Source organism: Anser brachyrhynchus (genome assembly GCF_964034855.1).
Source record: "Anser brachyrhynchus genome assembly, chromosome: 2".
In the NCBI taxonomy this organism is placed as follows: Eukaryota; Metazoa; Chordata; class Aves; order Anseriformes; family Anatidae; genus Anser; species Anser brachyrhynchus.
The window spans coordinates 85,018,035-85,041,537 of NC_137695.1; the positions used below are offsets into that span (position 1 = coordinate 85,018,035).

The 23,503-nt window shown below is 36.1% G+C and overlaps 1 protein-coding gene across 12 annotated transcripts in view; it reads left to right on the forward strand.

Moving 5' to 3' along the window:
• The window catches only part of CTNND2 (catenin delta 2), a 645,658-nt gene that overhangs the window by 500,982 nt on the left and 121,173 nt on the right, over positions 1 to 23,503 (forward strand). For all 12 annotated transcript variants that reach the window (XM_080578781.1, XM_080578780.1, XM_080578782.1 and 9 more), the window contains one exon: positions 13,411 to 13,594. In XM_080578781.1, coding sequence (XP_080434907.1) covers positions 13,411 to 13,594 — 184 coding nt within the window. The remainder of the gene's footprint in view (positions 1 to 13,410; positions 13,595 to 23,503) is intronic.

Consider the following 23,503-nt stretch of genomic DNA (forward strand, 5'->3'; position numbering starts at 1 on the left):
TGTTTGTTTTGTTTTAATTAGTCAGTACATCCCAGAAGGCCACCGCTTCCCCTGGCTGCGTCTGCGCCTTTCAGAATGCAAATCAGTAGCACTGGCTTTGAAAATGAAATCCTGATAGTGGTGGTACTCTGCAAAGCTCCTTTCCAAAGCCATGCTCATAGCTGCACCTCTCATCCTCCGTCTCTTAGAAAACAGACTGGAATTGTGCATCATAATCAGTTCTCCTTTGCTTTTTTTGTGAAGTGTTACAGTGTGACAGCTGCCCCAGTTAGATTCCTTCCCTCTGTCTTTTCTGGGGAAAGAAGGATTACTCCTGCAGCAGCTGCCTCAGTAATAAAAAATATTTTACTTGGTGGTGGGCACAAGGGAAAACAAAAATTTCTCCTGCTTCCTGTCAGCTTTCTTGATATGAGGTGGCAGGAAGATAATTATTTCAGTAGTGCCACCGTAGCCTGAAGGAAGTACTGAGAAAATAATAGCAAATGGGTGTTTTAGAAGTAAACATAATAGCTTAAGCCTTTCAATCCCATGTTCATTGCGCATCCTGTCTACATAAAGCTGTTCTGTTTCTTAGTTCTGGAGAGGGCACAAAGTTCTTGCCATAAGACTTCATATGGACTCTGTCAGCACAGCCTCTGAATATTCTTCATGCATCTGTCCTCAGAGTGCTTCTCTTGGGTGGAGAAGTATCATTATCTCAGTTTTACAGATGGGGAACTGAGCCTATCAGGTCTAAATGACCTGTCCAGAAATCTGCCAAGACGAAGGTGTGAATCACTTTGAGTAGGCACTTAGCAGCGAGGGAAGAAATATGGGCAGGAAATGTTTTTAGCAGCTCAATTTATCTGAACAGTAGCGAAGCATTCACTGCCTGCTTCAAGTACCATGAAGCACATGCCCGCCAAGGTGAAAGTTATTATATTAGTTCTTCCCTCAAACATGTACATTTTCTTCCTTCTTGTTGCTTCTCCCCAAGGAGCTTAGAATTTCAATTTCCAGCTATCTCAAGACTGGTTTTGCAAGGGTACTTAAACCTGCAAACCAGCTTTCTATCCTAGTAGCTCCTTGCTTTTCAACATTGCCCTTGGCATCATGTGTGGCTTCTCCTGTTTTTCAGATTATTTTTTTTCTGCCATAATCCCCCCAACACAGAGTTTTTCACTTCTTCATTTATCTCATTGTTCTCCTCCTTGGTAACAGAGGGCTTGGACAAATATTGAAAAACCTTACTAAGCTCAAATTTTTGAATTCGGCAAACTGAACCTTATTGCAAAGTGATACATTTTCAAGACTTTCATTACGTGGAGCAAATGGTTTCAGTGCAGGCTCCCATCTCAAAGCTTTGAGAGAACTGGGCTGCCCAACTGTGACGAAATTAAATGGTGTTAATACCCATGCAGTACTTCTTGAAATACTGAAAGGTTCCTCTTCGAGAAACACTTTCATAGTAACTTTTCTTACTAGAAGAACCTGGATAAAGTAACTGAGGTATAGCAAAAAATGGAAATGCTATGAAGAAGTGAAATATTCTGATAGAAACAGGGTTTTCAGCAGGGCCTGCAGTGAGGAATCTGCAACCTCTGACAATCTCCAGAGACTCAAGGAGAATCTGAATTGCAATGCCTTGTTTTGCGTACATTTGTAAATGAAAGTCTATATAATCTGAATGCATCACACTTAATTTAGCTGTTTTTTCACCCAAGCCATGTGCTTCTATGTTCCACGATAGCTCCTGTTAATGGGAAAAAATAAAAGCCTTTTATTTTAAAATAATTGTATGTTAACACTTTCCTAGTAAATATAAATAGACAAGAACACAGTACAAAATTAGCACAGATTCTGCAGATGGTAGAAAAATGTTATCACTTCTTAATGATGACAGTGTGTAGCTGATTGTGACTAAGCTTTTCTTTCCTGAGTTAATGTTAATTATGAACATTTCCATAAAATTCTATTTTAGCATTCTTCCTATTTGGTTTACTATTAGGAAAAAAATAAAATTAAAAAACAAACAAACATAAAAGTAAGATGTGTTAGCAAGAATAATGCAAGAATCCTGTTGATTCATTGTAGAGAACGTGTGGTCAAGCAGGTGTTGATAGATTCAAACTACACTTGCTCTTCGTTCTGTCAGCTGTGTCTGGTAACTGGTTAGCTGTTTCAGATGCAACGATGTGAACTCCTTTTCATTCTGACAAACAAAAATCCATCACTAGTGGAAGAGCTGTTTCTGCTTCATGAACAATGAGTTAACTAAATTAGAAATAGCTCCTTTTAAACAGGACTCCTCTATGGCTGCATCAAAAGTTTTCAAACTGTATATGCTGTATTTGACTGAAAGATAAAAGTGGATGATCCACTTTTAGAAAGCACATGATGATAAAGAAATAAAGATATAAATAATGATAGGGGAAATTATTTCTTACTTGTACTGGCAGCCAGCCTGCTGCTTATTTTGTTTGACATTAAGGTGTCAGAGATTTAACTATTGTCTAATGAAAATAAAAAATTACGAAAATCATAATTTTACCCCTCAAAATTAAAAAAAGCACAAACTATGTAACACTATAAATATATACTGTACAGAAAGATACATGTAGTCCCAGTATATTTCATTCACATTTATGTTCATTGAATCGAAACACATACATTCTGTTCCTGCCAAAAACATATATATAAAATCTTTTTTACATTATATTTCTTTCAAAGAATTTCTAGTTTCCGAAGCGTTGGCATATAGTAGGGTTGGACATGAAAAATTATCATCTACTTCATGGGTTTTGGTTTCTATTATGTATTTATGTTGTCTCTAATTTCAGCTGTGGACAATTTGCTTTTTGGCTAGGTTTGTCACCCCATGTTATGCAACATTATTATGTAGTTGCTTTATGCTGTATGTTGCATTTTTAGCATTTGCCAGGTGTTTCAAATGAGGTATTTATAAACTTACTGATACTCTGTCAGTGTTACTGAAAGCTATTATATGTTATCCTGCTTATAACTAGCTGGTTTGAGGTAACCACTGCAGTTTAAACTTCTTTGTGATTGCATACTGGTTATTAGTAGGTACATAAATTATCAGCAGGTTGGTCAGGAAACTCTGCAAGGTCCCTTTGAGTTTTGTATTTGTCTTCGCTAATCAGTGCAATAGCAAGTTAGTGAACCTGCAGTGATGTGTAAAGCAAGTTTAAGGGAATATTCTGTTTAAATTGACCCTTTGGCTTATCTCAGTGGAAGCTTTATCGTGATTTTTATTTTCATTTTTTAGGTAATTGTGGACTATTCTTTGGCATTTTCAACTTTATTGTACAATGTCAATTCTTCTGTTGGCAGTTCCCAAAGTCAAAGTAACACAATAGTGGTTGTTTCTTATTTGTGATGTTATTTTCTAATTTAACTTTTTGACATATTAGGCTTTAGATTTCATATATGGTAAATAATATTTAACAATATTATGGCAAAGGACTGAGTATTTAGTACTTAGGATCTTGAAGAAGTTTATCAATTTAATAATTCTCTGAAAAAGTGCCCTTGACATCAACTCAGTTACTGGAGTGTGTAAACACAGATGTGACATTTTATTGTGATGTAAACTTTCACTTAGAGGCGGCAACTATTTGCAGTCCTGTTGCACCTGGGAGATTTGATCTGAAGATGAATGAAAGGTGTTTTTTCTCACTCCCAGGAGACATTCCCACTGACTTAAGTAAAGAAAAACCAAACCCTTCTATTAGTTGTGTTGTTATAATATTTCTCCTTGATATATTTCTAAAAATCTATTATATCCTTTTTTGTTGTTGTTGTTCAGGTTTATACTAGGTGTTCTCTTCCAGTGTCTTTCATATTAAGTGTCCCATTTATTAATTATATTTAAATGCTGTAATGAAGCAATGAAAGTATAAGGAAGCCTGGCCAGTGAGAGGTCTAAATAATTATAATCTCTTCATATTTAATATAAAAAGATAAGTAGGAAGATATAAGGTAGCTTGCTTTCAGAACCAAACAGAAGCTTACGGCTTTACAGTAACTGAAAGTTAGATCATGAAGATATAATATGTTTTAGGTTCAGATATGTATGCTGGTTATCACAATCAGACAATTTGAAAAGCCATGTACGTGCTTAAATTGTCGTGCTGGTATAACCATGATAATACCATTGCTAGAAGGTTGACATAAATTTGGTTCACTATATGCCTAGCTAAGTTAATAAGACTGCCGAATATAATTTGGGATACGTAACTCTATGTAGTTAAAGAAAATGGAATCAATGAAGAAAGTTTACAAATGCCTTTTAAGATGCAGCTCTGTGAATTAGCTGCTTCTGCACCTCCAACATCCAATCACATTGTCCTGTCAATCAAGGAAATTAGAAAGGGGATGTGTGGAAATAGATAACCGCTAGCATAAAACACAGCTTTCAGAAGCGTTTGTATTGATTTGGGCAATAAAAGTCATTAATTCATTTCTTGTTTAGTTTCTCCTCTGCAGATATGCAAATTCCCTGTAATAACTTTAAAGAAGTGCTTAGAAGAATTTACCAAGCACAGAAGCAGGTGACTTACAAACTCTATATTTACCTTCCTTACAGTCAACAGCTGCAAAGATTGTGGAAGAGAAAATGAAATAGAAAAAACTTCCAAATTTTTCTTAGGGATACTTTTAAATTATTTTTTTAATATTAGGTTTCGGATAAGATTCACAATTTTCAAGTCTACTTGCTTAGCCACTTAAATTTGCTTGTATGTTTAAAAACTAAATGCATTTTCTTCAAAAGGGAGATTTGACAGGTACTATCTCTAATCTTTCCTGCTGTTTCATTAAATGGATGTAATTGTAAGTACAGTTTCCTAGCAAAATCAATTTTAAAAGTTGATTAAATCTTTTTGTACTAATTTACCTCTGATTTGGAGTTTTAAATTATAGATGTTTTCAACATTAATAAAATTATTTCTGGGCTGAAAATTCGTATCTGTTTATGTTGGATCAAAGCCAATGGCTGAATGAGGAATTATATAGTATAGTTTTACTGATATTTCTTCTCTTTGAGCTCAGAAGCATTTCTAGTTCACAAGGTTACCTAATAATTTGACTCTCTGTCATTGTTTGAGATAGTTGTATACAAGATATTCTTCAATGTCCTTCTTTCCTGAGTTCTGGGAGTCAGTAAGAATTTCATATAAAATGCCAAACTCCTACAAATCTGCAAATTTGGGGTTCCAGCAAAAGCATGAATTTCAACCCATAGCAGAAACTTTACATATTATACTTTATGGCTCTTGCTGTTACACTTAAAAAGATATTACGAGGCGAAAAGGAAACCAAGGATTTGTTGTATGCAGAAAAGTAATTGCTGCTACTATTTTAATAAAATTTGCATATAACACAATAATGCAGAAGTAAAACTAATAAAGGCCTAGATACCTGGCCTGCAGAAGTGGTGAAATGGAGAAATGATGTTGTACGTTACAGTACAATTCTACAGTCTTATAATGCTTAAATTTTAGATTTTTTGTCACCTACAGAAGACATTGTATTTCTAGAAATGCAAGAGAGATTTCCAAACAAATCCAGGGAAGGGATTAGTTGGCACCAGTTACTGTGGCACAAAATCCTTGTCCTGACAAGCTGTCTTCCTCACACACGGGAGAAGGAGAAGGCGGCGCTGCTCGTACTTGTAAGTTGTTGGGAAGCTGATTTCCAGCCTGTGGTCTACAGCATCACCAACAAATTGCAGCACCGCTCAAAACACATTCTGTTTGTAGCTCATCTGTAATGGCAAATGTAAAAGTAATTTAATAAATTGTGTAATTTTGCTTCAGAAATGATTCTGTCTGATCAAATAACACTTATGCAAACAATATTGACAGTTTCAGTGGAATATTCTTCTACAAAATCTATTGCAATTTACTGTCTAATTATAAAACAGCTTTTCCCCCCTTTCTCAATAAGCTGTCGCTATTTTGGCCCTGAAAATGGGGAAACCCACTGATAGGATTTGTTGTTTCCATGAAGTCATTCTCAACTTTTTCTGAATGATCAGATGAGCTCATTCGCTCTTACCGATTAAATATGGAAATGGTTTTAAACTGATGCAGTCCAAAATCTTCCGCTCTGCTTTCTTAGTGACAGGCCAGGGCACTGATCTGGTGTGTCAGTTACACTCCGTGTGTCATTGTGGGCACGGATAGAGCTGTGACACAAAGCCTTCCTCAAGTTGACGGCGTCAGTCTTCTTCAAGACGAATGGGGGGAGTCGCAATGACTCCACGGCTTCCTGAGGTCTCGGCTGGCAGCAGTGCGATGTCCACAACGGGCAAGTCCCTCACTGCTCTGCCTCAGGGGCTGCTTGGGGCTGCTTCCACAGCTCGAGGCCCTCCTGGAGCAAAGCCGGCGCTGGGGAGGCAGCAGGCTCCTTCCCACGTGGCCATGGCTGCCTCTGCCATGACCTGCGCCATGGCACGGCCTGAGGCCTGCGCCACCAGCTCCCTGCTGCGCTTACTCAGTTGTCCTGAATTTACCACGCCTGGTCCTAGCCCACAGCCCAGGGTGGTCCCTCTGTGCCTGCCTTTCCTGTCTAGGATTGGAATAACTCACATATGAAGCAAACTGAACTTTCAAGGCACAATTGGAAATGATCATCTTTTCCTTGTACAATCAGGGAGATGCATATTCTATGCAATTTCTTCTGTGAAATTCATTCAGGTCATTCATATGGCAATGAAAGGGACAGAATTCATAATTTGCTTGCTAATATACTACAAGAAGCATTTTCGTATTTACTTTTTTTTAATTTGATCAAATCTAAGTTTAAGATGAAATATCAAACAAGACAATCTGGAGTGATAAATAGAGGACATCTGTTGCAGCATATGGCTTGACGTAACAGCTGCATTGAACTTCTTCAGCAAGTAGTAATCCTTTGGAAAAAATCAGCTTGGCGTATAATTTTGATGCCCCTGCCTGAATGATGGAGTTTTAAAACACTTGCAGTTCAAAAGGACTCTGTAGTTTGAAATGTTTGTGTTTGCAAAACAGAAAGCTTAAATTTTCTTTTTAAAATATTTTGAGATAGATCTGAGTATTTCACTTTTTGTTTACAAAACAAACAAAAAAAGAACTAAGGAGGATAAGCTGAAACATTTTATTTTGTGATGGAATTTCTTTTTTCATTGTGGCCAAGCAAATTTAATTTTTTATTTTAGGCCAACTTCCCTTCCCTTCAATAATCTGTATTTCAGTCCTGTCTGATCTTGAATATCAATTTTAAGATATGGCTTGTGTTTTTTTTAAGTGTACACTGAGCTTTCCATTTTGCATGTAGCTATGACTTTATAGATGGGTCTAACTTCCTAAATGGTTCTTATGAGAAAGGACTTTAGTACCTAGAGCTTTAACTTGATGTTCATTTTCAAGTATAACACTTCTGTTCTGTCTTAGTGTCTGTTACAAAACATGTATTTTAATTTTGGGTGCTCTAAAAAATCTTCTGTAAAATACATGTTTAAACACTGAAAAAAAAATCTTCCCATCCATTTATATATGCTTGTTTGATTTCCTTGTTTTCTAACAGGGGATTTAGTTGAGAATGGTATTGTCATTATGCATTAGGGTGAAATTTTGTTTGAAAACAGTCTATTTTTCTGTGTTTCTCTCATTTAGAATTAAGTGCTTTTGATTTGGTTTCTGTGTTTTATGGCAGTAATATGGGACCAGTTTAATTTCATCAGTTAGGGAAATAAATAAAAAAGCTGGAATCACTGGTCTTTCCATAGTAACTGAATTCAACTCTTCTGGTAATTTCTCTGCTGTCTGACATTAAAGCTAATACCTGTCTAACTTTCGTGTCCAATAGTTCTTCCCTTACACACTTAGATGTTATTTTAAAGCGTACAGCAGAGATAGAGCAGTAATGCTAGGTCGAAGTTCAGTCTTGTTGACAAGTAAACAGAAGTTTTCAGTTAATGCAATAGCATTTGGACAGAATTTGTTCAGCAAAGTTTGTGCAAACAATAATAAAATCAGTCCTTTAGGTTTTAATAAAATCTTATATTTAATTTTGGAATGAAAAGAGCAGCACTCAAGAAGGAAAGAATTAGCTTTTCAGAGTAAATGCTTATAATTACTCTTCAGTCAAGATCAAGCTTGTATTTGTTTGCAAATTAAAAAAAAAATAAACTTTATACTCTTTCCAGGAAAGTTTTTGTTTTGTAAGGCTGAGAATGGCTGCAGAAGGAAAAGAATTGAACTGCCTGCAGCTTCACTTTCTGTTCCGTGGACTTGTAACTGCTTATGACTTTCACTGAAACCTGTTCTTTCTCAATTTGCACTTTTCATGGGCCATCTTATGCACAGGTACATAGAAAACCACCTTTGTGCATGTACATGCATGTACTGAATTACATGAAGGTCCCCATAAGGTAGTCATACATTAACCAGTTAAAATATTATTTCAAGAAAATTAGTGAAGCTTCCTTATCTGTTATGCCAATTTTGATTATTTATTTATTTAATTATTTTTGAAATACTCTTGTAGGGAGCTATCTTATGAGCTCTGAATTGTTCAGGTGACAGAGTTCAAATGGCCCTGTGGTTTTTTTTCACCTGTCGAAAGTCTGTTACTTACCAGTTCGTGATGGTCGAGCTAGCTGTGAAGTATTCTTGCACCTAGCATTAAGAAATGATGCAATGGCTGATGTTTGACGTCTTTTATGTACGTCAGTTAAGTTTTCCTGAAGTTGTAGGGTGGCTCCTGTGCTTCTTAAACACCAGTTGCATTTAAAGAGATGTGTGTTTCTCAGTAGGATAAATGATTTCATCTCTGCCCCTGCCCTGAACTCAGCAGAACTGATGTAATGCATGCAGAGCCCACACCCTGCTGCAATGGAGCTGATCAGCTCTGCCAAGCAGCATTACAATTACAAGGGGCTCTTGAGCATCAAAGCTGCAGTGAGAGCCAGTAAGTGACTTTTCTAGCACTTGAGAGCTTGGGGTAGAAGATGCTTTTCCTAAGGGCACCAGCAAAAGATCCCTTGTGCTTAGCTTCTCAGCAGGGTATTTAGCTCTCAGATTTCAATCTGATTTGTTATATGCGTGAAGGTAACCCCCTGGAGTACCAGCATGCCTTCAGCTTATAAACAAACAGCCTGCCAAAGCAGTACTCAGTGTGAGGCAGGCAGGGTCTCAACTCTACCAAATACTCTGCATCAGACCATTACCAAAGTATTAAACTAAGATAGAAGGAAAAGCCTGGAAGACTTTGATTTTTATTTTTAACAAAGAATATTCAATAAGCCAAGTCTTAAGTATAAGTTTAAGGCTGTTTTAAACATACCAAATTGAGAAGAATCAAAGGTATTTTTTCTCCCAATAATATATTTACTTACAGTCAGAAATAAAATCTGATGATATTCAAAAATATCAGTGATATTTTTGCATGGAATCTCTACTTTCTTAACTTTGAGTGAAATAGGGATAGTACCTGTCTAATCAGGTCATTACTTACATCCGTTGTCTATAGATCTATATATATGAGTACCAGTTCTGAGTAAAACACTGGCTAAAAAATCTGTTGAAGATTTTAGTCAGGTTGAGTTTGAGCTCCCAATTTAAAGATAATGTTTTTTTTTATGTTCAGACTGCTCCATTAAATTGTCTTAAATTTAAAAAAAAATATTTTGCTTTGCTCCTTTCATTTAAATGATGCTATTTTGCAATAGCTTAAATTAATTAGATTTATGCAGAAAGCGGTGCTATTTCTAAGCTGAAGGCATAGTGGGTACACACTGTCTAGCAGCAGTAACATCCCATCAGCCTGGACTGTGTTTTTAAAAGCGTTTGTCTTGTCTTCAGTCTAGACTTTGACTTCAATCTAGACTTCAGCTAAGAGAAAGGTAAATCAAAACTTTTCCTGGTTCTCTGTTCTCAGTTCACTCTTCCAATGGCAACAAATTTAAATTGCTTTAATTAAGATCTATGTGTAGTTTTCTTTATGAACTACATCTGTCAAAAGATCCCAGGGGGACATACATACATGTTAAGGTACATATGGAATTAAATCATCTTTAAGGTCCCTTCCAACCCAAACCATTCTATGATTCTGTGATATATTTCTGATTTGCCAGCATACATATTTCTGCAAAGGATGGCAACAAAACACAACTGGTAATAGGAACCCATACAATATTGTTCTAGTAGAAGAACTAAGGATTATACTAATATGTAATTTAAGATTAAGTTCTTCAGTTATGCATAATTTAAAAGAATTAGGGCAGGATTGGTGTTACCACATTAGAGAGAAAGAGAGAACAAAAAAACCTGCGTAGTGGCCACAGATGCCAGTAATTGAGTTTAAACACTTTTAGCTGTTTGTACTGAGTTGTAACATAGCTTTTAAAAATGTTGGTTACAACAATTTTCAAAATTTTTAAAATTTAATTGTTGTCGTCTGTGAAAGGCCTTCTTAGGAAAGATTATTTCTCTCTAGTGTGTTAAACAACCTGTTGAACCTAGTAAATGCATGTCCTTTGATAAGCTCTTCCAGAAGATTTAACTTGGTACAGCAAGATCTCCATAGCAAGCATTCCAGTAGACTCTTTTGAAGAGTCCTTCATCTGATGTCTGCAGACTGGTAATTGGTACTCAGACCCCAAATCCATCTTCCAGCTGGATTGCTTTCAGTACAAGTTTCTCACGTTTAAACTCAAAATGAGATTGCAAGATACTTTTCCTGTGGTCTTCAATTCTTTTCATGTAAGGATGAAAGCTTCAACCTTCAAATAAACATGATCAGTCTGGTGCGGCTATTTTTCACTTTCTGTACAGCATTCAACAGAAACCGAAGTGGCTTGCAAATAAACAGGGAGACAAAATGCCTCCTTTCAATGTATTACAACCTTAAATCCAAGGAGAAGATAAGGTACGACGAACACAAGTGATTGAGTAAGAGATGTTCAACATTGATCTGACCAGTTCCTTATTTCCTCTTCCCTCACAAAAGTAGTTCTACAGATGGTAAGCTATATTGAGTTAAATGACTAGATTGGATTAACAACTCTTCCAATCCATATTCAGCAGGGTAGGTTCCACTATTCTCGATGAATCATAGATACTCCGAGTTCAGTCCCTTCTCCTCCTATGGGCAGCTGATAGCATACAAATATTTAGGGGGCAGTCAAGGCACTTTGAGTGCTATTTCAGATTTGCTTATTGTGCTTGGAAAGCCAATTCAGTCAGGGCTTTCAGAGCAAAGTGGCAAATGATCTCTATGATTAACTCCTTACTGTAGTCTTAAAAGGGAATGTAATGCATATGGGGCTTGAAAGATGTGTTCAGTCATACGGACCAGAGATATGTCCACATTGGAAGGTGCCTCAGGTAAAAGATGTTCGTGTTTTCTTCCTGCTTCTTGAAAAGTCCAGGGAAGGGATTATCTTCTTTGTCTCCACATAAATTAACTCCAGGTCCTTCTGAGCAAAAGTAATGGGAAATGAACTCCCAGTTCCCTTTATAACTGTAAATCCTGTAATTAAGGAAGGGTACAAGGAGGCACTTAAAATGCCGACCTCAGCAAGCAGCAGAGTCCACCAACTGAGAAAATAAAATATAACTTGTCAGAATTAAATTGTTTCATTCATTAATGTAGTTGGTAGCATCAAAAAAAAAAAAAAAACACCTTAAAATTAGGTAAAAGGCATTGCTATAGCACGGAAGATTATCTTATAGTTTTAAACTGTGTGTGAGGTTCAACAACTTCAAAGACTGTCAGGCTTACCAGGCAGCACGGTTTTGTTTAACTCTACCTTAAGTCATTATCATTTAGGAGAACACAGAACAGCTGAATCTAGTCTGGTGATCCCTTCATTCTGTTACTGTGAAGGTTTTATTTCCAGTTAGTGAAACCAGACCCTATTTTCTGGCTCTTGAGGGAATGAGTAGGTTTTTATTTGGAGCTGGCCAGTTCCTATGGAAGTTTATTGAGCAAAAGCTCTTGTGCGCAGTATCAAGTGTATTTAAAGTAGAGAACAAGGGAATAAAGATGAAGTTTACGTGAGTTTACTTTTAATTAGTAAGAACCTAGTGAATAACAGATAGTACATTACGTTTTGCTAGAAAGAGCTCTTATTTTTTATTCTTCTGTATTTTTTTCTGCTTTTCCAGTCTGTGACTAGTTCTTGAAGCCCAAAGTGCTATTTTGTTACCATCAAAGAACTCTTCTCTGCTTCAGATCTGAAACAGGACTTCTTTGCAGAGAAGCAACACACTGCCTTGTATAAGTATTAAATCAGACCTTGGAAAGGGAAAGATTTGCATACCATTTACACCTATCTAGATAAATGTAAAAAAAAAAAAAAAAAATACAACTGCATTGTTTTTTATACTGAATAAACCCTGCAAAATACTAGGTATTTCAAGAACAGTAGATGTGCCAATGAAGCTTACCAAGAACAGGTTATAGATAAGTGAATATCAATATCATTCTGAATGCTTTTATTCCTTTAAATACTGTATTACTTTTCATAAAGGCATTCGTAGCAGAAATCAAACAAAGACTCTTTAAAGTAACAAGTGAAAAAAAAAAAGAGCAGTATTCTCATTTCTGTTTTTTTTTTGTATCTAGCTAAAATCTGTCAGTTTCTGTCTGTTTACTATATACAGATGATTTTAAGTTGGACTTTTACTGGTATGCTAAGCAAAATTTTTACATTAAAATGCAAAACTGCCTTTATATACAGTTCTGTATAAAATAATTAAAACATGGAGTTGTATAACTGAAACAGTCTTCCTGTAGAAGTAATTACTTTTAAAGGGAAACCAAAAAAAGTAGGTTGATTCCTGTTAATTATACCTCTCCTTCAACACAGAGAATGCTAAAGAAAGCCTGGAGCAAGTAGTGTTCTTGCTGCTTATATTTATAAATGTTTGAGCCCACGTTCTTAGGTCTTTAGCAGTTTCCGCCCACCATCACTCCCTTTGCTTTTTGATAGTGTAATTTAATGTTCGTATTTGCAACCTTGGTGATTATGTATGTGTGGTGATTATAATATTTTGCCTTGTTGGTTCAAGACTTGAAAGCAATACAGGCAAAACTGAATTTTGCCCCTCAAGGCTAGCTGTCAAGCCAGGTTGCTGTTTCCATGGGAAGGAAAGTAAGAATGAGCTGAGGCCTAGCTCTGAGAAATTTCCAGTGGTTCTGTGACAATTTGTGTATTCAAGGCTGTATTCCTATTGTGAAAGTGTTCAGGTATCATTCAGCCCCATTTACGATGCAGATTTTTTTTTTCTCTTGACAGGAACAGCTTCATTACGAGCAACGATAATGTGGTTTAGTTTTGGCATTTGTTTTTGAATCTAAAACTATTCAATCTTTTTTTTTTAAAAAGTGTTAATTATTAGTCATTTGGTTGTTTTGTAGGAGTTCTCTGGAATCTATCCTCCTGTGATGCACTGAAAATGCCAATCATCCAGGATGCCCTTGCAGTGTTGACCAATGCAGTGATCATCCCTCACTCTGGATGGGAAAATTCTCCGCTCCAGGATGATCATAAAATACAACTCCATTCATCACAGGTGCTGCGCAATGCCACTGGGTGCCTAAGGTGAGTACAGCAAAACATTTGCTTTGCCTGAATCATATTGCTTTATCTTGAATTATTTCTCATTCTTAGGCATCTGTAAAATAAATAATTTGTCTGTCAGCAACGAAGATGACTTTCAGTGCAGTAAACTTCAAGTCTGAAATTAGTTAGAAAACAAGCTGTAGGATATTCTAAAACAATCTCTACAAGTTTGCCATTTTTCTTAATGGCTTTGACCAATCTTCTCATCAAAGTTTGTATATTGCAGATGTTTTTTTCTTTGTAGATTTTTCCTATTCCCCCAGTTGCTTAAGTGAAGCCAGTATGTTGTCACTATTACATCCAATTTAATTAAAACAAAAAGTAATGAAGATGCTTAAAAAAAGTAACATGCCTTAAAAGTTCCCGATGCCATTGATAAAGTTCTGATAAATGCATCAAGTACATTTTTTCTGCTCTGTGAAGATGAAAGTTGGAGTGGAATAAGAGACGAACCAGTTTAACATTGTGCACCCAGCATACCTAAATAGATCCTTAGAAAATATGGTATGTATTTATATTTATATACCAAATGCGTATATGCAACACCAAATTACACTTACATAAACATATGCAACATGACCTATCTATTCCTTAAAGTCACGGTAGATGTGAGATTGAAAATAGGATAAGTAAGAAGAGTTTAAGTTCTGACAAAGCCTTACAAAAGGATTGACTCGTAGGAATTTCTGAATTCCAATCCATATTAGTGCATTTATATGCTTTAACTTATTAGGCAAGTTCTCTAAGTGTTGTGTGTTTTTTTTCTGCATGCATAGTAGAGATTCTGTAATCTATCTCAAAGACATGTTATGAAGATTAATTAGTTAATATTTTTACATACATCACAGGAAATTTGTTAGGTGAGTAGTATATATCAATGATACAATATGTGTTGTATGTTGCATATAAATCAGAAATCCATCAGATAAAGGTAAATCAAAATACATTATTTGATTAGGAGGCAAATAAAATAGCAGTGTTTTATTATGTATGTATAGCAAGCACCTTTTTCTCCTTGTGCTTTTCATCAAATGAACTATCTTCCTTTCAGAATTGAAATATGAAAAGTTTAAGGGAAAAACTAATACTTATTATTAGTGATTGTTTATATGTAATCAGAAGAGAATGAAATACAGAAGGTAATAACTGATTGCAAATATACTTGTATTGGACTTAAATACAGGTATGTATATGCATATATCAGCTATAACAGGTTGTGTGTTTGTAGCTAGGTATTTGTATCTGAGTTGTATTAATTTTGAAGAGTTTTGAAAAGAGATTGGTAATATAATTCTATACAAAACATTCAAGTCCCTAGAAAAAAAGTTGCTCATATCACTGTGACAGAAGTCATTCCATAAGGACTTGTACCATGTAATACTTCTCACACTTCTGATGTTTAATCTGTCTCAGTTAAAGAGCTGCCTTTGTAAGAAATGTCCTTTATAAATTTGGGCCTTCACTGTGCCCCTTCCCTAAACATGCATGTTCAGTGTTGGTCTCCCCACACCATGATCTGTCTTCCTGTTAACTTTTCCTAACTGCTTCTCCCATCCTTGTTCCTGCAAACCTCGGTTCTTCCCACCCGGTAGTTGTTGGATTCATTGCACATTGGTCTTGAAATCTATCTTTCTTTCTTTCTTTTCTTTTTGTGAGTGTATGTGCACGCCCATTTGCAAACTGATGTGAGCTTACTGTAGCCTGCACTCTGGGTCAGCCTGAGGACTTGTGGCCACACGAGAATGGTACGTTGCCTGACACAGTATATTTACACTGCTTTGCAGCAAGGCTTACTACCAAGTGCTTGATGGTATGCTGTCATAGCAGAATGGCTTCTGGTCATCTCGTGCGAAATAAGCTCATATCTGCCTGCAAAAGACTGTGCATATTATACCTCCTGAATCCTTCCCAGATAGCTGCAATAATTCAAATGCCTGTCCTGAGCTGGCTGGTCTTCTTTCCTTCTAAAACCAGGCCATATTATGGCTTTTTAATATCTTTCTGATCTCAAACCCTCCTTATTTCTTAGATGCATCTTTCTGCCCTCTGTATCTGCTTCGGATATTTATTTGGCCTTCATCCATCTTCTTTAGATAATTTCATCCCACTTAGTCTGTGTGGATGCTCTTTGGCAAAGCCAGAACATTTGGAGACGGTTGAATTTGCTTTTGCTTCACACTAGCAAGAACTTTCTTGTTTACCTTTCCTCAGTTGCTGTTGAAAATCTTTCTGTCTGAATAAAATGTAAAATTTGAGGCTGTGCAAGGGACAAAAGTATTAGTTGACCTCTGAGGGAGCGCCTAGACTTTTGTGTTGTATTCATCTAAGGTAATGGGGTCATTTTCTGGAGGAAACGCTGAATGTCAGAAAGAAAATATTAGAAAGCTCAGTGTTTTACAAGAGCTGATGAGCGTAGTGCATACTCTGTGCTGCTAGTATGATGATTAACATTCCTTAAATACATGCCACCCCCAATAAGCTTTCACACTTTCCACTGATGACTGGATATAAGCTTCAGATTTCCATTTCAAGATATCACTGGATGGGGAAATAATGTAAGGCAAGAAGATGTGATGGGGTTGCTGGCTGAAACATTGTTGTGTGTATGTGGTAAAGTTCTTTGCCCTTTTCCACGTGAGAGTTTGTTCTAAGACTCTCATTTGGTTGTCCTTCACCATTTTCTTTTTCTCTTTTTGTTTGAGCTGGTCTGTGAAGGGATGTTGGTTAATAGCAGTTGCACGAGGATTTTCAGTGGTGGTGCTCAGTATATCATAGGAGAATGATCTTCAAACTATTTGTCAAATGTTCCTAAATCTCTAATGCTGACAGATTTTAGAGACATCAGGATGTATTTTATAAGTTTTAATGCTACCAAATATGCCAGGACTCGTTTTGTTTAATCTTCTGGACATTTGATTTTCTGAGGCATTCACTGTTGAAAGCTTAAAATAACGTCTCAGAGGTGCTATAATATAAACCTTCCTATATGCATTGCCAATAAACAGTTTGCAGTGCTTACTATATAGAAGCAGACAGGTCTTTGGTTTGTGGGTTGTTTTTTTTTTTGCTATATTAGATGAGTTGTTCTTTCTACTGATTTTCCCGTTTCTCAGTTTCTTGTTGAGATATTCTTAGCTTTTTCAATTACAAAGTAGCTTATTAACTACAATTTTAGTACTCTTACCTGCTTATTCGTTATCATTTTTAAGCAAGTTCTTAATACATTTTAAAAAACACTATGTAGGAACACTCCAGTCACACAGTGATCCAGCTGAAATCAGTATGAAATCATATGAAAGACAGCAGCAAAATCAGACCTTTTTTTTTCCCGTTATTTTCTTCTTTCCTGAAAGAGGCTATTTACAAACTGCATTCTTGCATACTTTGATGATTTGATAAAAGAATAGCTTTAATACAATATTGTGCTAGTTAATTTCACATAAGTCAAATATTTTGAAATTTTTTAGATAATTCAAAGCTCTAAATACTGTTTTATACCTATCACTTATGAACTTAATATTCATCTTTCAGAAACTGCCAGGCCTCAATGTGACATGTATTAGAGTAATCACCCAATTTACTTACCACCCCACTGAGATACTAGTACCTTACCTCATTAAGCTCTGTGAAAGCCTGATTTCTTTTTTTCTTTTCAGGTTTCAGCTATGACTTGTTTATTTGTGTTTGTGGTGTTTGTGAAATACTATATCTTTGTTTCGTAGTTTCTGATTCATTTAGTCTTACTACAGAAAATCAAGTGAAAAATGAATTTTGAGTCCCAGTTGTTTATAGGAGGTTTTATAATTCCTAATCTGAAATTTACTAACAACAGGAGACACATTGTACAATACTGTTTTAACCTGACATGTCAAGTTTACTTATCAGAAGTACATCCCTGTGCAAAGACCATCTGAAAAAAACATCAGATAATATCTTTTCAAGAGTCTTCATCCTGATGTACAATCTGGAACCTGGAGATAGTGTGGTGTTTTGTGGTGTTTTTTTTGTTGTTCATGAATTGGAGATGAATGTAAGGTAATAGAATGTAATCTGAGGATTTTAAGGAGCTTTAAGAAAGTATTGCTTTAAAATTCTAAACCTTTTTCAAGATTCAAAATCATAAAATGCTGACTTTTTCTTTCTTCCATGTTCTATTTAATTTTTCATCGTACACTGGTGACATATAGGGGTGACTGTGAAAATCAGCAATATATTAAAATAGATATCTCCCCCCATGTTAGTAAATTTGAAATTCTATAGGAGAATAACTCCAGTAGTTTTTCTTCATAAAGCCCCATACTTTTCAAATTTTACTACTTCTTATTTTCATACTTGTCAAATCTTTCAGAAAATATGTAGAATTATTTCTTTCAAATGAAAAAAAAAATATGTAGCAAGTTCTCAGAGTAGAAAAGCAAAGGGACAAACCGCTTTTAAAATATGAATTTAATGTAACAGGCTTAGTATTTTCTAGACAGGTCAACTTTTAGAAGGAACAAATTACCTTTTTACAACAATTTGTGTTAACTGTGAAGCCCGAAAGCAACTCTTTTTATCTGTTTTGCAGACAAACGATTTGTTTCCCAGACATTTACAGCCATTGCATTTATCCCACAGCCTTATTTCTCCTCTGGTTCTTTTCTAAGCATCCAGAGACGCTTGATTCATATTATTAGAAACTTCTACAATCTCTTTTGAAAACAACATTCTGCTGCGTACTGACGAAGGAAAATGTGGGAGCAGCATAAAATAAATAGCATGGACAGTAGTATTTACCATATGTTCTTAGATATATATATATATATATATATAAAGAAACCTTTTATATGTATATATGAAACTTCTTAGGATACTAAACTGATATAGTTGTATGCACATATATGTATATATGTGTGTATATATATATGTAAAAGGACTGATTGTTGAAGGTAAAATGTGTATCTGTCTTTAATGACCAGTGCAAAGTCTGAGTATCTTCAGATGCATATAATGGAGCTAGCTTCTAGTACTAGGACTAGGACCTTTGCTGCTGATTTTTTTCTTCTTTTTGGTTCTCCTCCTATCAACGGCGTGCAGTGTTTTTCCTCGTTGTATGCTGTCATGAGTGTAGAGATGTTGGACTTGCCAACCCGTCCAGCATCTCCCATTACTTTTTCTAGAGTCTAGGAGCTCTTCTCAAGCTGACCTTGCAGTCTTGGCATCAAGTAACAGAAAGTCCATGCTCTATAAGAAGCCTGTCAGAATCCAGGGTTAGGTTATAGCGGACAAAACTCAGGCTAACAACAGACTGTGGAGGAACTGAAGGATTAATGTCAACTCTCTGTTATTTTGAAGAGACCAAGAATTCCTGTTATATATTGTATAAATAGCAACCAGATAATTTCCAATTCAATAAATACATTTAATATAAATGAAGGTACCTTGATCATGACTTCTACATTCTTCTTTCCAGCGTAAAGCTCAATAGCATATTTATATACTAAAATAGAAGTTAAAATAATGACTATATTGCTTACTTTTAAATTTATTAGCTTGGAGGTTCTGTATTACTTATGCACAGTGAATTTTGAAAAACTGTCTTTATAAACTCGATAATACTTTCCAAAGTATCATAGTGGAACATAGTTCACTGCAGGGAAAATGAGCTGAACTTCTTTTTCTTGCCTTTAAAACAAGATAGAAAGGAGCAAGCTCTCTAGCCTGCCACTAGGTAAGTTAGACTTACCTAGTGGCAGGCATTTTAATCAGTGAATAGGCTCTCAATAAAAGCCTGCTTTTTAGACGGTTTGAGTATTTCTAGACTACCACTGACTCATCAACTCTGAAATTCATTTGCAGTTTTGATGTTGTTGATAGTTAAGTATGAATTTAAATGTCTAATTTCAGGCACCTCAATGCAAAACTTGCAGACAAGCTGATTTCATGGGCATGAAATACACAAAATGTATTTTTCAAAAGGCCTAAAACTTTCACTAACTTATGTATAAACGTTGACTGCCATGTTCCTCACCTTGAAAGCACAAACCAAAACTGGAAAAGTCACAGGAAATGAATAAAGAGTCAATCTAATGTGGTCATTCTAATGTGGATGATGTTTCACCTTTTCAAGAAGGTAAAAGGCCCAATCTAGGAAAAAGTCACAAACCAATTGGAGAGGCTACAATGACGGTGCGTCCCACTTACACACAAATTTTAGGAGGCAATTTATGCAGGGTATGAGAGAGATTATGCCTTACTGAAATCTGTGATGACTCAGAAATGTAGCTGAAATAAAAATCTAATGTTGTAATTTGGGGCAGAAGAAGATTTTAGTTTGAATAGATCAGTGTCCTCTGATTACTGCTATAATATTTTTATTCAGAAAAATACTCAAGGGAAAATTATGAACAGAATTAAATGTGTTAAATGTGTAGCTGTGTCAGATCCTTAAGCACCCCTCTTTTTCATAATGGTGCAGTTACTTGCATTCTACATATTCATGAACAAACTTATAAGGTTTACACAAGGTCATACTGTAGTAATTATAACACTGGTATTCAAATAGCACTCTGAAGTTCAATGCTGTTTCAGCATTTCTGGTAAAAGCTTTGCTTCAGCCTATGAAACTGATGTTACAAGTTCCTTGTACATCTGGAAGTTCATTCTGGGCTCAAATTTTATCAAAATCTCAACGAGAAATTTTATTTTTAAACTGTTGTTGAGTACCTTTTGTATTCTTCTTTGGCCTGAAAAATAGCACATCATACTTTTTTTGAGATACTTTTTGCTCTGCTATGCTTAGAAACACGTAACAGCCTTTGGCTGGGTGCCTTCTTCCTCCATCATTTTATCTGGTAAGAGAACCTGGACTACTCTGCCTAAATCTGCCTTCAAATGCAGAAGGAACTCCCAATGTATTGATTTTACACCAAGACAGAAAAAGGTTATGGTGAACCTCCATCTTGTAAGTATTAAGTAATTCCTGAGCAAACAAGGAAACTCATATACATTTCAATGGGACTTCATGTTTGTATACAAATTAAAAATATTGGACATATTTGTCAAAGTCTGATAATTTAGTACATAACTGAAATTTAGTTCCTATTCTTCAACTGAGATCTTTTATTTTCTTCAATACTCATGATGTGAGGTTTTTTTAGGGAAAAAAAAAACACTAGCTGTAATACGGTTATAAGTATTTACATGTTCCTATGACAGGAGTGTGTTCTTCCTGTAATTCACTTGCTGGAAATTTTACACGCACATCTCAAAAGAATGAATATGCCTCAGTACCTTTGCTTTCATCTTATGATATTCTTAAGTTCGACGATGATGACAAAACTATTGACAGCTTCTTCTTATGCTAAATGGCCTATGATGTGCCCTAGCCTTGGATTAGGGATATCTTGAATATCTCAAGTATGTTTTGAATGACTGACTATTTCCCCAGTTTTTGATCGTTTTAATTCACTTCAGGCTGAATGCCTGCTGTTCACTAAAGTCTAATGTGAAAATTACACGTCTGCTCACATTTGCCTGGTTAGGTAGTGTTAATTTACATTTCATTCTGTCACAGTCTTAACTAGTGAAGATGTCAATGTTCAGAAGAAAGTGAAGTTGTTTGCTTTGTGAAAAGGATTAGATTGTACTGTGGGGTGGGGGGTTTTGTGTGTTGTTTGTTCGTTTGTTTTCCATTTCAGAACAGTTTTTATTTGTGTAGTAGTGAGTGTTAAGCTTGGCAGTTAAGTTTTCAGGAACCCATAATAAGTTATGATCTGAATTTTGGTGGCCCGATGACTGAATTTGAGCTGAATCCAAGGCCAGCTGACTGTAAGGGGGCTCCTCCTCTCCTCCACAGCCAGCTGCACAGCTGAGTGTTACAGTGACCCAGCCATTTTCTTTTCACGAAGAGTCTCCAAGCCAGAGTGGTTCTGCCCGTATTGTAGAACATGTCTCCGGGCAGTCACTACATGGGATGCGATGCTGAACAGACAGAGCTGTGCCTCAACTGTCTTGGTGGGTTGCCCAGAAACAATTTGGTTGAGAGAGAATCACAAGGCAGCAGGAGGGTCAGCAGGCCTCTGGTGTCTGCTGGAGCCACCATGTACCTCACTTGTTGCTTGGCTTACAACACAAAATTGCAGATAGTCCTTTTTGAATGGTTACTTTGTAAAGCTGATTTGGTCTGGCTGGCCCTGTAGAAAATACTATTTGTCTCCGCAGGACAGAAAAACTGATTGTGACAATTCTCTAGCACCACTTGTGGTCATGATGACTGATTGTAGAGGATGATGTTTCATTTACCCAAGGAAAATGAGAAACACAAGCATCCTGAGTTTATATGCCTGCTCAAAAAGAGGGTTGAGGTTCTTTGTCCCTCATCATTTGATTTCTTTATTAACTAGCCTTTCTCCTCTTGCAGTATTAGAGGACGTGAAAACGCGTGGCTCTGCATAGTGAAGGAAAGGAAGGGCATATTTTGCAGCCTTCCCTCATTATCGTATGAAAGACTGCTTCAAATATGAGCAAACTTCCCTTAGGATTGAGAAGATCATCTGGTCTCTTTGGTCAGTCTGAGGATTTTCAGTAGAGATATCTTTTTGAAGTGTGCTGAGCTTGCTTCATCCTTCTGGATAAGCCAGCCAGCATCGCAAAGTAAACATTTTATCACACTGTTTCAGAAAGTATTGAGCATGTGAACTGTCTCACTTCAAGCACCAGAGTAATTAATGCCAGCAGCTCAAGTTGAGCCAGTGCTCAAGTCTTTTGCTGCAAGAAGGCTTTCATGGCATTCCAAATTTCTGCTAGTTGGTGAGCTGCTGAGAGCTCATGAGAAATATGTCATGGTAATATCCTTAGTACTAAAGCCCTAAGACCTGCAGTCTCCACCAGCCACACTTGTAAACTTTGTTGCTGTTATGTGTTCTGGAAATATTTTCCCACAAAACCTCATGATGAAGTAAGTAAATAGAAAATAAATTAAAAAAAAAGAGCTCTTGGGAGTGTGTTGAAATAGACTGCCAAGCCTGCTTAGCATACAGTCCACTCATGATGTCTGAGCTGAAGACTGAAAAGCAGAAGACTATTTCTGGATGTCATCTTTTGCAAAACTTCGCCTGGTGAGCATTGAGCTTGTATTCTTATTGTCACTCCTACATCTGCATGTAAGAGTTTTAGCTCTTGGTAAGATTTTTCCCTTGAGTAGAGAGGACAATCTAATAAGAACACTTTGACAAAGAAAGATGAAGTCCATTACTTGCAATTTCCCACTTTCTGAGAGGATTTGCAAAAGGGACAATTAATTTGGAGTGAATTGAGACTTTCATAAAGATCAAAGTAAAAAGCGTGTGATGCCTGTCACTAGTTCAGCTTCATCAATTGTATCAAATTTGAATATTTCTCTGGCCATGCTAAAAACTACCACGCATGTGAAGTAATAGGGTTCATAGTCAGGGCAAGCTGCAAGGTGATGCTGGTTCCAGCTACAGCTCACTGATAAGCCCAAAGCCTTGCAGACACTGCTTGGCTTAGAAAGAGCCTTGGTCCCAGTGCAACAACAGAATGGGACGAAAGTTTTATCATGTCTTTTTTCAGCAAAGTCTGTGATAAGATTCAGCGTAATGTGGCAGGCAGAGTGGAAGACTTAACTCTTTAAAAAGGAGTTAAACAAAGATCGTAAAGGTTTCAGGTTTTTTTTTTTATTATTTTTTTTTCCAATTGCATTCCCTGAATTAGTTTCATATTGTGTTTTCAAGTTCTATATTACTGTTAAGAAACTTTCTTTTGGAAAGAATGCAAGCATTTTATTTTATTTTTAATAATAATTATTATCCTGTAATTTAACTAAACCTGCATGCACTATATAAAAATATTTAATATCTGTTGGATAGTATTTTTAGCTAGGATTGC